Source organism: Bacillus rossius, chromosome 15, assembly GCF_032445375.1.
Source record: "Bacillus rossius redtenbacheri isolate Brsri chromosome 15, Brsri_v3, whole genome shotgun sequence".
NCBI classification, from domain to species: Eukaryota; Metazoa; Arthropoda; class Insecta; order Phasmatodea; family Bacillidae; genus Bacillus; species Bacillus rossius.
The window spans coordinates 4,893,974-4,910,828 of NC_086342.1; the positions used below are offsets into that span (position 1 = coordinate 4,893,974).

General features: G+C 41.6%; 1 protein-coding gene across 8 annotated transcripts; it reads right to left on the reverse strand.

Annotated features, from left to right (window-relative positions):
• Window positions 1–590: 590 nt before the first annotated feature.
• LOC134539284 (uncharacterized) lies at window positions 591–11,455 on the reverse strand. 8 transcript variants are annotated; one of them, XM_063381145.1, is made up of 5 exons: window positions 11,307–11,455; window positions 7,167–7,357; window positions 4,193–4,396; window positions 3,383–3,608; window positions 591–1,291 (listed from the first exon to the last, which is right to left on the reverse strand). In XM_063381145.1, the coding sequence occupies exons 2-5, from the start codon at window positions 7,355–7,357 to the stop codon at window positions 1,166–1,168; spliced, it is 747 nt and encodes a 248-aa protein (XP_063237215.1). In that variant the 5' UTR covers window positions 11,307–11,455; the 3' UTR covers window positions 591–1,165. The 8 variants fall into 8 exon arrangements, with proteins under 8 accessions (XP_063237215.1, XP_063237214.1, XP_063237210.1 ...); XM_063381144.1 differs by having other exon boundaries at window positions 7,167–7,367; XM_063381140.1 differs by having other exon boundaries at window positions 7,167–7,388.
• Window positions 11,456–16,855: the final 5,400 nt, after the last annotated feature.

A 16,855-nucleotide genomic window follows, 5' to 3' on the forward strand; every position in this document is an offset into this window, starting at 1 on the left:
TCTCACTTTTGGAAAACATTCAAAGGTAATGTTATTTGGGTTTGTTTAGTTTGTGGCATTTTTTTGAGAAACCCACATTTGTCACAAATGGCATGCGCTAGGCAGGCAAAGCACTGCCGTAGTGCTTGGTGCTTCGAATAGTTCAGCCGGCCCGCTGCGGAGTAGTGCTGCTTCAGTGGTTGCAGTCAGAAAACACTCGCTGCATCGCCACTGACTGGCTTGAACCAGGATAGCTCATGACTAGAGACCGGAAAAATTCGCGGGTTCCATGAACTTCAGGATAGACTCCAACATCCTCTACACACTCGGGCAAATGCCAACTGTACATTGGCTGCTGACTTGTGAGTCGTCTCGACTGGGTAACCTGTGATTCGACACTTCTATGAGTGAGGGTCTCTAATTGGCCTTCAGTCCTCCAGATTAACAGTGAGCCAATAGCAGAAGCCGCACTAAGGTATAATTATTTGAATTTTAGCATATCACAAAATGAACCCGCAAATTTTTCAAGTGTCTACTCATGACTAGGGACAAGATTGTATGGTTTCATTTTAAGATGAATTTAGTTTTTGAAACAGGATATATCAGCGTTAAGGGTTTTATCTACAACATAGTCTTTATTAATAAAAATAATGTACTATTTAACAAATAAAAAACTCTAATATTTCTTGGTACTTGCATATTTCACAAAGTCTCATTTTGACTGACACAGTCATGATTCTGTTATACAGTAAATCATTAGTAATAACAATAAGCATGTCTAGACCATAAATACCCAGAAAAATATATCTGCAAATTTTTGTGTTTTTGAAAAATTTTCCAATGTCATTACTGTACAAAAATATATCTAATAAAAGAAATGCAAATATTGTAATTTGAGTTAAGTTTTGTTAAATTGCTGAGTGTTTTTGACGGTGCTAAATTGTGCATTCAACATCAACATGGTACAATACAAATACATGACTGGCATATAGGCGGAGCAACTTCACCTACTACGCCCCGACCGTCCTAAACGGCTACGCCCCGACTGTTCTTAACTGCTACGCCCCGACCGTCCTTAACTGCTACCCTCCGTCCGTTCTTAAATGCTATGCCCCGACCGTCCTTAACTGCTCAGTGCAGTCCACTCAGATGCTGCACCGTATGTCCATAGTCCATGAATACATAACTAGTTTTGCCGCTTACTCGGTGTCGGTTCGTGTGCATCTTCCTCCAGTTTGCGTTTGGACCCACGGGCTTTCGGGTTCGCTGTTACGGCTTCACACATTCGTTGTTGTTGCTCCTCTTCTTCCTGCTGTGCACATTAAAGACTATGCAGAACAAATTTTCGTAGCTAAATACTTGGCTACTTTCGTGGTCGTAATCACTAATGCAACATTTGGATAAAGACATTTCTGGGTGAATCGTGGAATGATTTTTTTCTTTTTAAATTTAAAATTGTGACATGCTCACCGACAGTCATTAGACTTGGATGGTGGGCATGGCAAATACACAAGACAAACGCAAGGTTACCACCGCAAACATATGGACTTTAACCCCTGTTGGCCCCATAGCAGGTCAGAACAGCACATGGTCAACACACGAAGGCAAAAGTACCACATATTAGTGGTCACAACACATGTAACCAACCCAACAACAACCACAACAAAACCAATAATACACAAGCATTATTAAGTACACATAAAAAATAATAAAAGAAAAAAGAAAAAAATGTTATAACTATTTATTAAGTTATTAACTAAGGCATTTACTAGCCTGAAAAAAAATTACAAATTTTATTTATTCATCTGATAGAATTACAAAACTAATTTATTTTAATCAGATATCAGTCCATAGATAAGGTCATAAGTCTATAGATACGGTCGTATCTTGTAGATAAGATTATTATAATACAGAAGATGTAATGGTTGTTTCTTATTTAAGCCCCACCCTGATAAAGCTTCCTGCCGCAAAGTGAAAATGACAGTAGGATATTAAGAATACTTTTCACTTCAATTTCAGTGGTGTAGTAAGCAGAAAAGTGAATTAAGTGCACAAAGTAAATATTTTTATAAGCAAATCATAAATTAAAAAAATATATATGTACTTAGTCAATTTTATATGTACATCTCCAATAAATTTTCTCTTTACTTCATGTGAAGGAGAAGTGTAAGAAGTTGATTCGAGTGTAGCACACGTCTATTTACATGGGCTGTAAGCTAGTACTACTCGGTGTTGCCGGGGATGCTACGGCGGTTGAGTGGTCCCATCACTTGGCGGGTTACGAACCCAGGTATTTAGTAAGAGGGGCCAGTGGTGGTTATTGGGGGTGCTCCAGTTTCCACGCCCTTTCATCATGTCAGTCCCGCTGACATGGCCCCCACAAGGGTGGGGCTGGGTGGACCCCTGGACCCAGCCCTGTTTATTTTTAAATGTTCAACTATTATAATTTTTTACAAACTAGAAGAAAAAATATTGAATATTTTATAAATAAAGCTTAGTTTGGACTTGTAAAATAGTACCTAACCATAATTATAGGCCTACCCTGTATTTTCATGTTAAATAACATTCTAAAAATAAATAATAGTTTAAAAAAAAAAACACGCTTTATATAGAAAACCAAACTAAAAAAATAGAAAATAAATTTTAATAAATTTGAATTGAGAATAGTGTAAAATTTTTTAATAAATATAAATTAATAATAGTGTATATAAGAATAAAAATGTATTTTATTTTAAAAAAAAAAGTGTGTGGTGCTTTTTAAGATATTATCGAAATGATAATCCTTCTACTCATATATGTAAATAAAATATTTATAACTATTGACACCAGGGGTGTAGCCAGAGGGGGGGGGGGTTAGGAGTTCAAACCCCCCCCCCCCTTAGCCCCAAATCTTTAATTAAATTTCTTATTCATCACTCAAACAAATTTCATATTAAAAATTAATAAAAATTTTACCATTACAATATTTAAATTTAAGTACCGAAAATTGCTAAAATAGCACTATTTTACACCTTAAAATCCAAATATTCCAGGGGGAGGACCGCCGCCCCCCCCCCCCCCCCCGCTTTAATTCGGGGCATGCTTCTTAACACCCCCCCATACACAAATCCTGGCTACGCCACTCCAGGGCCCGTAATGGAATGGGCCCCCACAACTGAATTTCCAAAAAAGGGGGGGGGGGGGGCAATATACCTTTTTATAAAGAATCATCGTTCCCCCTTATTGAAGCGGTGGGTGTCCGGGAGTCCTATCCCCGGGAAAAATTTGTATATCAAGGTGGAAAATAGTGCTATTTAAGCAGTTTTATCATCTAAAAAATTGATTACACGGCACTTTCTCTGCCTCTGTTTGCCCCCACTTCAAGGTTGTTGCGCCCATGCGGGGGCCCGACGAGGCCTCGCACCTGCACGCAGCTGGCCAGCGCCTCCCAGGTGTCGTCGTCGAAGACGGCCAGGCGCACGCCGGCGTCGCGCAGCGCCCGCAGCCCGCGGCGGTGGTTGAGCCCGTGGTGCGCGAACAGCGACGAGAAGTGCAGGCTGAGCCGCACCCCCGGGTCGGCCCGCAGGAACCCCAGCATGGCGTCCGCGCACTCGCTGCACGGCGACACGTTCAGGTACACCTCCACGGACCTGCAACATCATCCTTCCTTCACCTTCCTTCACGTGGTCGTAGTAGTGGTAGTAGTAGTAGTGGTCGTAGTAGTAGTGGTAGTAGTGGTGGTGGTCGTGGTAGTAGGGTGGTAGTGGCCGTATTAGTAGTAGTAGTGGTGGTGGTCATAGTAGTAGTTTTTTTAGAGAGGTTTAAAAATCTTCTAAAGACACCAACAGGTGGGATTTTTGGTAGTGTCAGATTTTTACTGACTGAAAAGAGTCCTCTCTTTCTGCCCTTCTTTTAGGAAGGGGGGAGGGGGCAGACCGGAACCCGCTTTCGCATCACTTCAGCCTGGCCCAGGTTACACGACTGGGCGCTCTTCTTGGTCAGTTCTCAAGCTTCTTTGCTTTAAGTAGTAGTAGCGGTAGTGGTAGTGGTGGTGGTCATAGTAGTAGTAGTGGTAGTGGTGGTATGAGTATTAGTGGTGGTAGTGGTGGTGTTGGGGCACCAAGAACACCAGGGGAGATTAGCAAATTAAAGTAACCTTAGCCGGCAATGAAACCCAAATGTAACGCCGTGTATGGCCTGTGAGGAGAGTACCAGAGAAGCAGCGGGCACTCACAGCAGCCGGCCGCCGTCCCTGAGCTGTGCCAGGCGCCGCAGGGCGCGCAGCTCGGCGTGCGGGGCGCCGCCCCGGGACCCCTCGTGCAGGCGCGCGCTGCTCCCGTCCTGCAGCCGCGCCTCGCACCACAGCTCGGGGCAGGCCGGGCCGGGCCCGCGGTTAGTCTGCAGGAAGCTGGCGCACCGGTCCCGCAGCAGCTGCCGTCTGCGAGAGTACCGTCACGGCGTCATGCACGCGCGCGCTACCAACGGGAAGCCCACAACTCACCTAGTTTCGGTTCCCCCACCACGTTCGTGCCACTTCGGATTTCTCTCAGAAAAATTGAAAATTAAAGTTAGGTTAGGTCAGTCACAGCATGCTTGTTTCCATTGGAAACTTCTGATTCAGCGGCTGAAGTGGTATTCCAGTGGTGGATCCAGGATTTTGGTTGCTTGACCCAGCTGAGGCTATAGGCTTCATCAAGGCAAACACTAAAACAATAGGTGGTGGACCCAGATGCTTTTGGAAGGGGGCTTGAGCCCCTTAGGCCTCCCCCCTCCCCTCCCGCTCCTCTGGATCCGCTACTGGCTGGCGTTAGTACCAAAACGCAAAACTTCGGATACCTTCGGGAATTCTTGCAGGGGAACCGAAACTACGTGAGTTGTAGGCTTCCCCGGCTAAAACAAACACCAGAGTTAGTTCAAACTATCATACACATTTTACCAGAGACTCCAATAGGCTCAAATGTAGGTTGGGGGGTTGGAGGCAGAGCTGGGTGAAGGGAGGGGAAGAGTCCAGGTACGATAGTTTAGAGACCGGAAAAAAATTCGAGGGTTCAATGAACTTCAGGATAGACTCCATTATCCTCTACACACTCGGGCAAATGCCAACTGTTCATTGGCTGCTGACTTGTGAGTCGTCTCGACTGGGTAACCTGTGATTCGACACTTCTATGAGTGAGGGCCTCTAATTGACCCTCAGTCCTCCAGATTAACAGTGAACCAATGGCAGAAGCCGCACTAAGGTATATATATATTTGAATTTTAGCATAACACGAAATGAACCCGCGAATTTTCCGGGTCTCTACTCATGACTTCGGCTCACGTAGTTATTGTGATATCTTTGTCCGACAGAAAAGTTAAATGTCGAGCCTGTGTTTAACGGTGTTCGATTCGCCCTCGAGACCCCAGTAGGAAGAGAGGGGTAACACCAACAAGGTCGAGGCGGAGACGTGACAGTATCCACTGTCAGGGGGTGTAGGTATCTGTGTTCGTGAGACGCTCTCAAGTACCGCCCATTAGCGCGCATGCATGCGTGGGAAAACTGCGAGATCTGAGCGGTGACCGTAACATTAGTATAAGGTGCACTGCAAGTTCCTTTGGGAATCTGTACCGGGTGTTTTCAACCCTGCAAATTGTTCTGAAAACATGTGTTCTATCTCTGGTGACACACACAAAAAAAAATTCTTGTTTTTTTTTTTTTTACTCAGCCGCACGTGTTTCATGAGAATCGGTTTTTTATTTTTTTTATTTTTTTACGTGTCACGAGTGCACTTAAGGCACTGAACTGCCAGTGAATACAACATTCGTCGTTTTCGGGTGACGCCACGAGAGTTCCTACAGCAGCTCCCCTAGCGGCGAGAACTGGTACTACAAGTAGGCCCGTGATGCGCAACATAAGTTTTGAGGGTTTTTTTTTGGGTCCTCTCGTGAAGCTCATGCCTCGTGACTATTTAATTCATTTATCTACACACTCCGTTGAGCCTTGATTTTGGGTGACACACGTCATTTACATATAAAAAAAACTTTTAAAGCGATACATTGATACACTGGAATATAGGCCTACATTTACGATAAAATAATACATTCATTACTTTGAAAGATAACGATTTCCAGATATATTTTTTATGTATATATTTAGTTAGTAAGATCAACATATATATATAGCCTATATATATATATATATATATATATATATATATAAATAAATTGTATTCACTCGTTTGTTATACAATTGAACAAGTTTAACATTTACAAGTATATGCAGTAAACAAGTATGACTAGAGACCGGAAAAATTCGCGATTTCATTTCGGGATAGGCTAGAATCCAAGTGCGTGTAACTTATTGGCGCTTCAGTGATTGGAGCACAGTTTGCCTGAAGGACCGTGAGCCAATGAATGACCCTCAACGTAAGAAGTATCGAATCACAAACATCCCAGTTTTAACCGGTGTCACGAGTCAGTAGCCAATGAGCTGGTGTAATGTTCCCGAGTGCATAGAGGATCGTGGAGTCTATCCTGGAGGTCATCGAAACCATCAATTATTCCAGTCTCTAAGTATGACACGCTCAGCCGCACACAACTTACATCTATACGTGAACTGTTTCGTCGACTGGTTATAAAGTGAGGTGAAATGTTAATGTGGTTTTCATTGCTTATTACAACAACAATTTCGGCAATGAAGGTTAATTATTCTTGCATTTTAAAAATCTGATTACTAGTATAATTTCAAGTATTTATTCTTTCATTATTAAAATAAAAATGATTCAATTTTTTTAAATAAAAGTATGCAATCATTTCATCAATGCTTTGTTATGACGTTGTCACGTTAAACTATCGTCCGTAAACCGACTTTACAGACAATCAATTTATATATATATATATATATAGTTAGTAAGATCAACATATATATATATATATATAAATAATTGTATTCACACGTTTGTTATACATTTGAGCAAGTTTAACATTTACAAGTGCATGCAGTAAGCAAGTGTGTGGCAGTCCAGCGACGTAGCTAAGGTGACTGGCGCCACTGGCCAGAATTGAAAATGGCGCGCCCCTCTTGGATTAAAAGAGGGGGGGGGGGGGGGGGCTGTTCAGTAACTGCGAAACCGTCGCGATGGCGCCCCTGGCGGGGGCCATCCCTGCCACCCGCCTGCTACGCCACTTCTGTGGCACGCTCAGCCGCGTGCCACGTGCCACGTGCTACGTGCCGTGACTCGGCGGCGGCCAGACGGCGCGCGACCTCGGGGATGGCGTCCTGCACCGTGCCGTCTGGCACTGCGTCCTCCCCGGCCAGCACGCGGGCCAGCAGCTGCCCCCACACGCGGTCCCAGGCGGCGCGCGCGTCCGGCCCCGGGCTCCGCCCCAGCGCGCAGGCCACCAGCTCTCGCGTGCCCGCCATCTGCCGGCAACTAACCCTCTCGCTCGTAGCGCTGCAACAACAACCACACACGGCCGCGCGCAACATCATTCCTGCGAATTTAGTTTCATCCAAGCATAATTTAAAAAAAAAAAAAATTGGTTGTCTGTAAAGTCGGTTTACGGACGATAGTTTAACGTGACAACGTCATAACAAAACATTGATGAAATTATTGCATACTTTTATGAATAAAATTGAATCATTTTTATTTTAATAATAAAAGAATAAATACTTGAAATTATACAAGTAATCAGATTTTTAAAATGCAAGAATAATTAACCTTTATTGCCGAAATTGTTGTTGTAATAAGCAATGCGAACCACATTAACTTTTCACTTCACTTTATAAACAGTCGAGTGGAAGAAAGATAGATGCAGCGCAAGCGTACAATGAGCGTAACGGGACACGGCGTAAATGAACAATGTGCGTAACGGGACACTTTTTCGTGCGTGCAGCCGGCGTTCATAGATTTATTAGACGTCGTCACGTCAAAAAAGAACAACTTCAAAATTTTACTTAATTTTGTTGTGTCATGCTTGCTAATGCGCGCAGTTAATACTGGAAAGCCATTCAGGGAACGGTCTGCAAATAGCTTTAACTATTGTGGTCACTGGGACAACACAAAGCAACAATGCCCGGGTAAGAATCCGAACACCATTTTGACGTGACAACGTCCAATAAATCGATGAACGCCGGCTGCACGCACGAAAAAGTGTCCCGTTACGCACATTGTCCCGTTACGTTCATCGTACGCTTGCGCCGCATCTTTTTCTCTTCCACTCGATTGGAACAACCATCGATTTGAGTTTTTCGAGGCACATTAAACTTGAAACACTCCCATTCGTTTCCTACTTTTCCTATCATCGTCCTTTCCTTAGCAGAATAACACAGATTGGAATAAGTTAAATAGAAAACATGTATAAAAGTTATAGTTAAAATAATCTGTTCGTTAAAGTAATAAACATATTTGAATTAATGAGTGCAAATAAAAGTAAATTTATCAATTAAATTGTATATTTCATTTCACTCCTTTGTATCCATACAAAATTGTGATAATTCAATAAAAATGATTCAATTTTATTTATAAAAGTATGCAATCATGTCATCAATGTTTTGTTATGATGTTGTCACGTTAAACTATCGTCCGTAAACCGACTTCACAGACAACCAATTTTTTATTTTTTATTAGTGCCAACAGTCGCGGCTGTACCTGCTGCAGCAGTCAGCCGGGCGAAGTCGGTGGACGCAGGCCTCGTCGCTGACTTCCCCGACGATGGCCCGGTCTGGGAGGGACCCGGCCTTATCGTCCTGGATTTAGATAGCGTCTTGCCAGAGCCGCGCCGTGATCCGTCCAGGGGGTGCGCCGCGAGTGGAACATGATCCGGCAGGCATCATCACATAAATGTGTTCGCGGTAACACCGGGAATCCACGGTTTGAGTCGCCCCAGCACCTCCAATAGTTACAAGTTATCTGTGAACCGTTCCCCGAATAGCTTTCCAGTATTAACTGCGAGCATTTGTGTGCTGTTTTTTTTTTTCGTTCTCTTAGTACATTTTTCTTTGTTTTTCTTTGTTTGTTGACCATATTCCTGTTATGGAATATTATGTAGTGTTTATATCCTGCTGACAACAGCAATTTTTTTGCTTAAATTGTGTTTTTGTCTTTTGGGTTTTTTTGTAGTTTTCTTCTACAGACATGCATGTGCTTAGCAATGGCGTATGTCCAAAAGCTTACATCAAGTCATTAACTGCGAGCATTAATAAGGATAATAAATAGAATAAAGTCCAAGCTTTGAATATTACATTATAAATTCCATGGTTATGTATATATATGCTTGAATGAAACATCGATTAAAATATAAATTTATTTGCAAATTATCGTAAGAAATACTCAGTATTATCTCGAAATAAAAAAAAACCTACTTGTACCTACCTACAAAGTCACAATATCTTTCTTGTAGTACTTTTCGCGATTTCGTTTCGCGTCAGGTTAAAATAGTAAGTCTCGTGTTTGCTCTACCAACGTTTGCTTTCCCAGTGGCTGATTTTCCAAAGGGCGAAAAAGCACTGCCGTGTTCCAAAACGTGTCCAATCCGAATTCCAGTAAGGAATAAAATCGACAACAGTTTTAATAAACGATAACCTGCGCTAGGCTAGAAACTGATTTCAACGCATTATTACGTTCGGCAACCACCGATACAATTGTTACGTCGAAAATCCTAGCGATGGCAACGCCGTCGCACGAATCAAATGGCGTTATTCTAATTTTCTCAAGTAGGTATTTTTTTAAAGTTTAAATTATTTCGTGTTGTGACCTTGTGACCATTAAAATATACAGAATGTATTTCGTGATAGTTTCGCTTGGCGCGTCCCCCGATGTTCACGAAAGTGACTATATACGAGTTAATGGCAACAGATGCGGTTCAGTCATCTGGACGAAATCAACGAAAAAATGAGCTCTGCGCATGCGCAGAAGTTTGGGCAACATATCGGCAACGGATAGGACACCGAAATCCGTTCCCTGAAAGTAAGGGACTGGCCGTGTCCTATCGTGCACTAGGAATACGGTTAGTTTACAGGTGTGGCATATACAAGATACAACACCTAAACTTGGAATACCGGTTTAAGTGTGAACTTTTTTTGTTCTCAATTATTGGCACTACTTTCTTCGTTTCCTTCTCTGCTGGCTGGGCATCGTCTGCCCACGGTCAATTCAATTCAATTCAAGAGTTTTTATTTGCATATAGGATACTCTTTACATGGTTTTGGTACAATACATATTGACACGCCAGCACTCTGTGCTCTTTTGTCAAAATTTACATTTTTTATATGTAGAGGCCTGAAAAATTCGCGGGTTCATTTCGTGTTATGCTAAAATTCAAATAACTATACCTTAGTGCGGCTTCTGCCATTGGTTCACTGTTAATCTGGAGGACTGAGGGGCCAATTAGAGACCCTCACTCATAGAAGTGTCGAATCATAGGTTACCCATTCGAGACGACTCACAAGTCAGCAGCCAATGTACAGTTGGCATTTGCCCGAGTGTGTAGAGGATATTGGAGACTATCCTGAAGTTCATTGAACCCCGCGAATTCTTCCTGTCTCTAGTTATATGGATAGAAAACAATAATAGTATGATTTATTAGGAGGAAAATTTAAAAAAAACTTTCGTGGAGGGACGTGTTCGAATCACGAGCACAGCGAAAGAGCTGGGAGGTTTGCATTGTTGCTTGCGATCAAATGAATCCGCGAGATCTCGGTACATCTTGTGAAGTTCTCACTCTACCCTGGAGTTCCCTCTGCGGGGAAAGGAACCACGCGTGACTCAAAGGTTTGAAAAGCTATCAGCTGGGGCGATTGTGGCTCACCTTGTGTAGAAGCGGAGTTGACGAATGGGCAGCCGAGGTGCGGCGCAGGGTCACCAACACCAGGAAAAAAAACCTCAACTTCCAAGCACAGAAAGCACCACTAAATCGACAGTTACTCACAGATTACTCCAAATCTTTTGCAGATCCGGATCTGAATGTGTTAATTCATATCAGTGAGATGGCCTGACAATTTTGCTAAACAAGTCGTTACTGACGGCCAATTCAGTAACCTCGCTAAGTCGCTATGGATCTGTATTGTCAAATTGTGAAATTCACTGACAGATCACTGAAAATCACTTACGAACTAGTGAAATTATCACTTAAAGAAAACAGCGATCCTTTAACATAATTGGAGAAGGCGTAACAGAATTGAGATCAAACTTCACTAATTTCAAGCAGTTTCAACTATTAAAAATTTAGAGTACAATTCAACCAACGAAGTTCTGACTTGTCATGGATACATACATTTCTACAACACATTAGGTTCGATTCTGGCAGTGTTGTAAGCTACTCGTGATACACTTTCTCCATAGACAAAGGTGACTTTCTCAATCCCAACTCACCCACGAAATCGGCTAACTTTAGTCTCCTTCCCTGATTCGATGTTCTACATCTTGTTTCTTCAAGTCAAATCACACACTGTCTTTCATTTCCGGAAATAATTCTTCTATTTATTACTGCAGCGATATCTGTGATAGTACCAATAACAACATTTGTGAGGTAGGGAAGGGAAAGCTCTAAGTATTGAATTGAATGGCATTTGACTAAGTTAAAAAAAAAAAAAAGAGCCAACTATTAAAAAAACTCCATTATTTTATGAAAAAAAGTGTCAGCAACTTAGATATCCACAACAAAAACACTAGATCTTGTGTTGAACTCGCCAAATTGGCAACCCTGGCCGCATGACGTCACACTCGCGGCAAACCTGATTGATAGCCCACGCGCGGCGGACTAGAGCCCGGGTTGTCGTGCACACCATTACAGTGGTACGTGTACCGTGTTTGATCCTTGTGTACCTCGGGCCACCTTCAAGTCATTACGGTACGGAAATGAGCAGTGAAAATTGAACAATACGTCACTTCTTGGAGCAAGCATGCTCGCCACAGAAACATATCGTTCCTTTTTGTTCTTTTTTCATGTTTTTGAACCTAACGAAACTTACGAAATGAAGAATTAATCAAATAAAAAATAAACGCTATTGGTTCCAACCTTAAAATAGTAACGATTAGGCCTACTTATAATTAAGTAATTTCAAAGTTAAAATATAAGTGTAACGCATAGATCCGCATCATTCTCTTTATCTGAATGCAATGTAATCCATATGCGAAATTGAGAAATTTTAAATAGAATCGGATAGAAAAGAACGTTGCTGGTAGTATTGAAAAAAACAAATTTAAGAAACTGGATTTTAAAGTAGGTACCTATGTGAAAGGAACATGAAGGCATTGTTGAAAAAGATTTTATCAGAATGTTTAAAGGTTAAAGAAAGGAATAAGGACAACTATGATAAAGGACTTGAAAGAAGGCTGTTCGAAGAAGTCAGGCAGGCAAAATGCGGAAAGAGAGCTGATAACAGAAAAATAACATACAACTGCAAAAATCTGCTTCTGCTGCTGGTGACCTATGCCAGATACCCAAGTTGGTGAGGATATGCTAGTTCCTGTGGGGTATTCACACTAGATAAATACGTTACATTCTAATGTATTTAACAAGAGTCTAGCGACAGCAATGCTACCGTCCTGCAACTGCCGATCCTCTCCGAAGTTGGCCGATCGGGAGCGCCTACCCCCTGGATGTTTGATTTCCAAGTATCTTTAATGTAACTATCCTAACCAAATCAACCGTCCACAAAGTTTTAAAGTATTAAAATGTAGCTAACCTAACCTAATTGACCATTAGTTATCATGTCCTTATCTGAAAATTACAATTTAATTAATAAATTTACTTTTATTTGCATTCATTATTCAAATATATTTATTACTTTTGAAATTATACGTGCTCGTATTTATTTTTACAAGTACAAAGAAAATTCGCACCTGCCGGGATACGAACCGGCAACCTTACGATTAGATAATAGCGCCGCTAAGCGCTCAGCCACGAGGCCATATGTGACAATAAGAAGTTTCAGATGACATATATGATCGTGCCGCCGGCCCCGGAACGAGCGTGAGCGGTGTGGCAGCCGGCCCCGGAACGAGCCAGTTGCCAGTTGCCAGTTGCAGGAAGGTAGCATTGCTGTCGCTAGACTCTTCTATGTATTTACTCTATGTAACTGGAAACCTCACACAAAATTTGAAAGGGTTTGAGACAGATAAACGAAACACCCCACAGTGAGTGTCTTAAAATTAAATAAAACCACCTAAAAATATTATTAGTTTATTTATTCAATTGACATTTTCATCAACGCCAAACATGCATATTAACATAAAACGACAGCAATTTATAATAATTTATTTGTACAAAATATATCTTAATTTAGTTGAAAGTATTTTGTAGTGTCCATTTCTGTCCAGTTTCAGGTGACTTCATATACACCTTATTGTGTATATTATCAACACTTCATACTTAAATGTAATGACGCGTTTAATTCAAGGTTTGGGACAAATTTAATGGAAGAAGTCAATATTCTTGCCTTTCATGAGTAACTCACTTGGTGATACATGTTTACAAATTGCTCTTTGAAACAACTTATTTGTCAAAATATTTTTGTAACACTTTAGGTGGAGTATTGTAAGCCCAACATATTAGAGCAAATTTCTATTGTACATATAATTTTTACAAATATACTCATCATAATTTAGAGTTCTTAACATAGTTGTTCAAATAAAGCATCAGTATGTTACATTCTATAGTAATGAGAAGTGGTACACTGTTTAACACGGAGTTTAAAAAAAACATTTTGACAAGTATGTAATTATATAATATTTATTTTGATGTTCATAAACTTTACTCTGTGCTCTGTTTTCTAGATTATATAAAGAACTATGGAGTCGAATACTCCAGAGGGCATGATACATTTTGCCAAAACTTATTTGCGAGTGATTCTTCCGAACTTTGAAGGTATTTTGCTTGGTTTGAACAGAAAAGAAACAAAAGAACTGAAATTTTTGACTGGCAAAGTTTAACTTTGTGTTGATTTGGGAAGACCAAATAGTAAGCACATAAGGTGCAGGACTGCTTCTATTCTCAAACGGAATTTTGTACGTGCTTATAACTGGAGTCAAGCCGTTTATTTAGTTACGTTAAGGATTTCCATATTTGGTTTTAAGAATTTATTTTTATAGCCACCTATTTCCAGGGCATGGACGCGGGCTGATCCCAATTCTTCTTACCTGGACATTTTCCTTGTCCAGTAGTTTTCTTGCCTGCATTAATGCACGATTAATTGATCCCCACATGAATGAGCTCAGGGTTTTCCCTGTGTTTGTGCATATTTTACCTCGGTCACATAGCTAGCTTTCAGGCTAAGGCAACCAAAGGGCCGTCAGCCATGGCGCCAATTGCAGCCATGACTGGCCAATAAACCCTAATAAGCAATTGATGCACGCGCCCTTGTACTGCATGTTTAATACCCCGCATGGTAGAGTGTGTAGGTTTCGGCCTGAGACACACTTAGGTCCTCCCCTAACATAGACCCCCACTCCCACACACACTTAGATTAACTTAGGCTAGGAAAAAAAACATTGCTACCCGTGTGTCAGCCTCGCAGCTGTGGTCAAATTGGACACATGTGTTCGTGCGTTTGTGTGGCCGAGTGATTTGGAGGAACTATACTCATATTACTTGGAGTCGAGCTGGGACCTTTACATGATATTGTTTGGCGGCTGCCAGTAAACATTTTTTTTTTTGCTTCTGCTTCTTCACAGCTTTGTGACGTCACGCAGTTTTCCGTATGTCTACGGACTTCAACTATTTAACAGAATAGGCCCCGAGGTGTATATTTTGCCAACGTATTTTTTTTTTTTTTATGCTAGGGACTTCCAGTAGGGTTTATGTCGTCGAGAAATATAAACTATTTGGTTTTGTTATTTATGAACTTGTTTGAAGGGCGAAGCAGGCGTTTGATTTGTAGCGCATGTTTTAGACTTCAAACAGTTACGTTTGTACGTTCTACGAACTTTATAAACAGCAATATTTATTTAGTAGAAAATAAGTTAAATTTGGCTTTGGAGCTGTAGTATGACATGTTTATGGCACTGCTTGTTATAACCCATGTTGTTAAACTCATAATGTGGCATTTGGTTTAGTCTTTAGATTGTGTTTAGAGCACACCTCAGTTTATGGTAAATTTATTTTACTTTACAAATCTTCTATTTCTGTCAAAAATGTTATCCTTTATGAGAAGCATGATGTGATTTTTTCCCGAGGTGGAGATAAATACGTTCTGGTGTAAAATAACTTTGTACAACCATATTGTGGATCATTTTGTTGAAAATAGTATGGAAGTTAATCTTCTGACGTTATTTTGATAGCGCAGTATTTGCCCTATCCTAAAATCCCGATTTTTGTTTGTAATTTTTAGTTTATACTTTATTTTGAACACTGTGGCTACAGCTGTTTACTTTTGTCGCGCGCTCGTACGCGAATTCCAGTATTATTTCACGCTGCCAACTGTTGAGAAGACTTTAATTTTGGAGAGGTTAAGGGAAAAAGTGACACCACACTGTTCACTTTTGAACGTCAGAGTTTACGCAATTCCAGACTCTAACCTAACTCAGCTGAGTCGTAGGAGAGTGTAAACTCGACAGTAGTCTTATACTCTTTAGGCGGGACCTCTTGTGGGCCATTCCTTCTTGAATATGGATCCTTGCGCAGGATAAGATATATTGAATGGTCTTGGGTGGGTCACACCCTCTTGAAAGAGAGGCCTCTTGTGAGATACGCCCTCTTAACTGGGTTACAACTTCCTGAAGGCGGGGAATTTGGTGAGATACGACCTCTTGAAGACATGTTCTTGTGTGAGATATTCCCTCTTGGAAGCTGGGTCATAGGTGGGTTACAACTTCCTGAAGGCGGGGCCTATGGTGGAATGTACCCTCTTGAAGACGTGTTCTTGTGTGAGATATTCCCTCTTGGAAGCTGGGTCATAGGTGGGCTACTACTTCCTGAAGACGGGGCCTCTGGTGGAATGTACCCTCTTGAAGACACGTTCTTGTGTGAGAATACCCTCTTGGAAGGTGGGTTTTAGGTGGGTTACTACTTCCAGAAGGTGGGGCCTCTAGTGGGTTGCACTCTTGGAGGCGCGGCCTAGCGAGAGCTGAGAGACGTAGCTCCTCGCAGTGCAGCGGCCCCACGAGGGTTACGCCCCGCTGATGACCGCCGGGTCCTGCAGGCCGGTCTGCAGGAAGCTGCGGCTGTTGCGGCCGGTGAAGAGGAATGGCGCCTGCGCGCTGGGGCACCGGAACTTGGTCATGAGCGGCTGCCAGCCGTACGTCTTGTTGCCCACCGGCTCCAGCATGTTGTTCCAGAGCGCGTTGGCCACTGCAACAAGGGCCGAGGTGGATGGCTGAGCACGTCTGCAGGGACGTGACTGGAGGGGGCCGACACCGTTGGATGGCAGATGGACGAAAGAGACATACATGTTTATAATAAAATATAAAAAAAACTTGTATTTATCCTGTACTGTCCAACTTGCGATGTACTTAAAAAAATTAAATGACTGAAAATCAATATATTATTTATTTACCATCTGAATTGAATCAGAAAATGTTTGGAAAAGAGGAATTAATATGTGATGGCGATATGAGGTGTTGTCGGGAAAGGTTTTGGTTTGGTTGGGTTGAAAAGAAAAAAAAAGAAGGCGCGAGGGGATGCCAAGATGAGTTCTTGCCCCGGGTTCAAACTAGTCTAGTTATGTCCCTGACGAGAAGGAATAGTATCTGAAAGTCGCCATCTTGTTTTCAATAATTTTTTCTATAATAACAATTTTATATTCTTTGATTTTCATAACTCGGTATCGTTAAAGCATAACACACAATCTTAAGGAAAGCCTAAAACAGAATTGGCGATTTGCAACAAATAGTTTCCCCTTTGAAGTCACTGGTGTTTGGAATTGAATTCATTTCTGGAAATGATGTATGGTTTGTTTATAAACAGTCTAAGTTAAAATGTT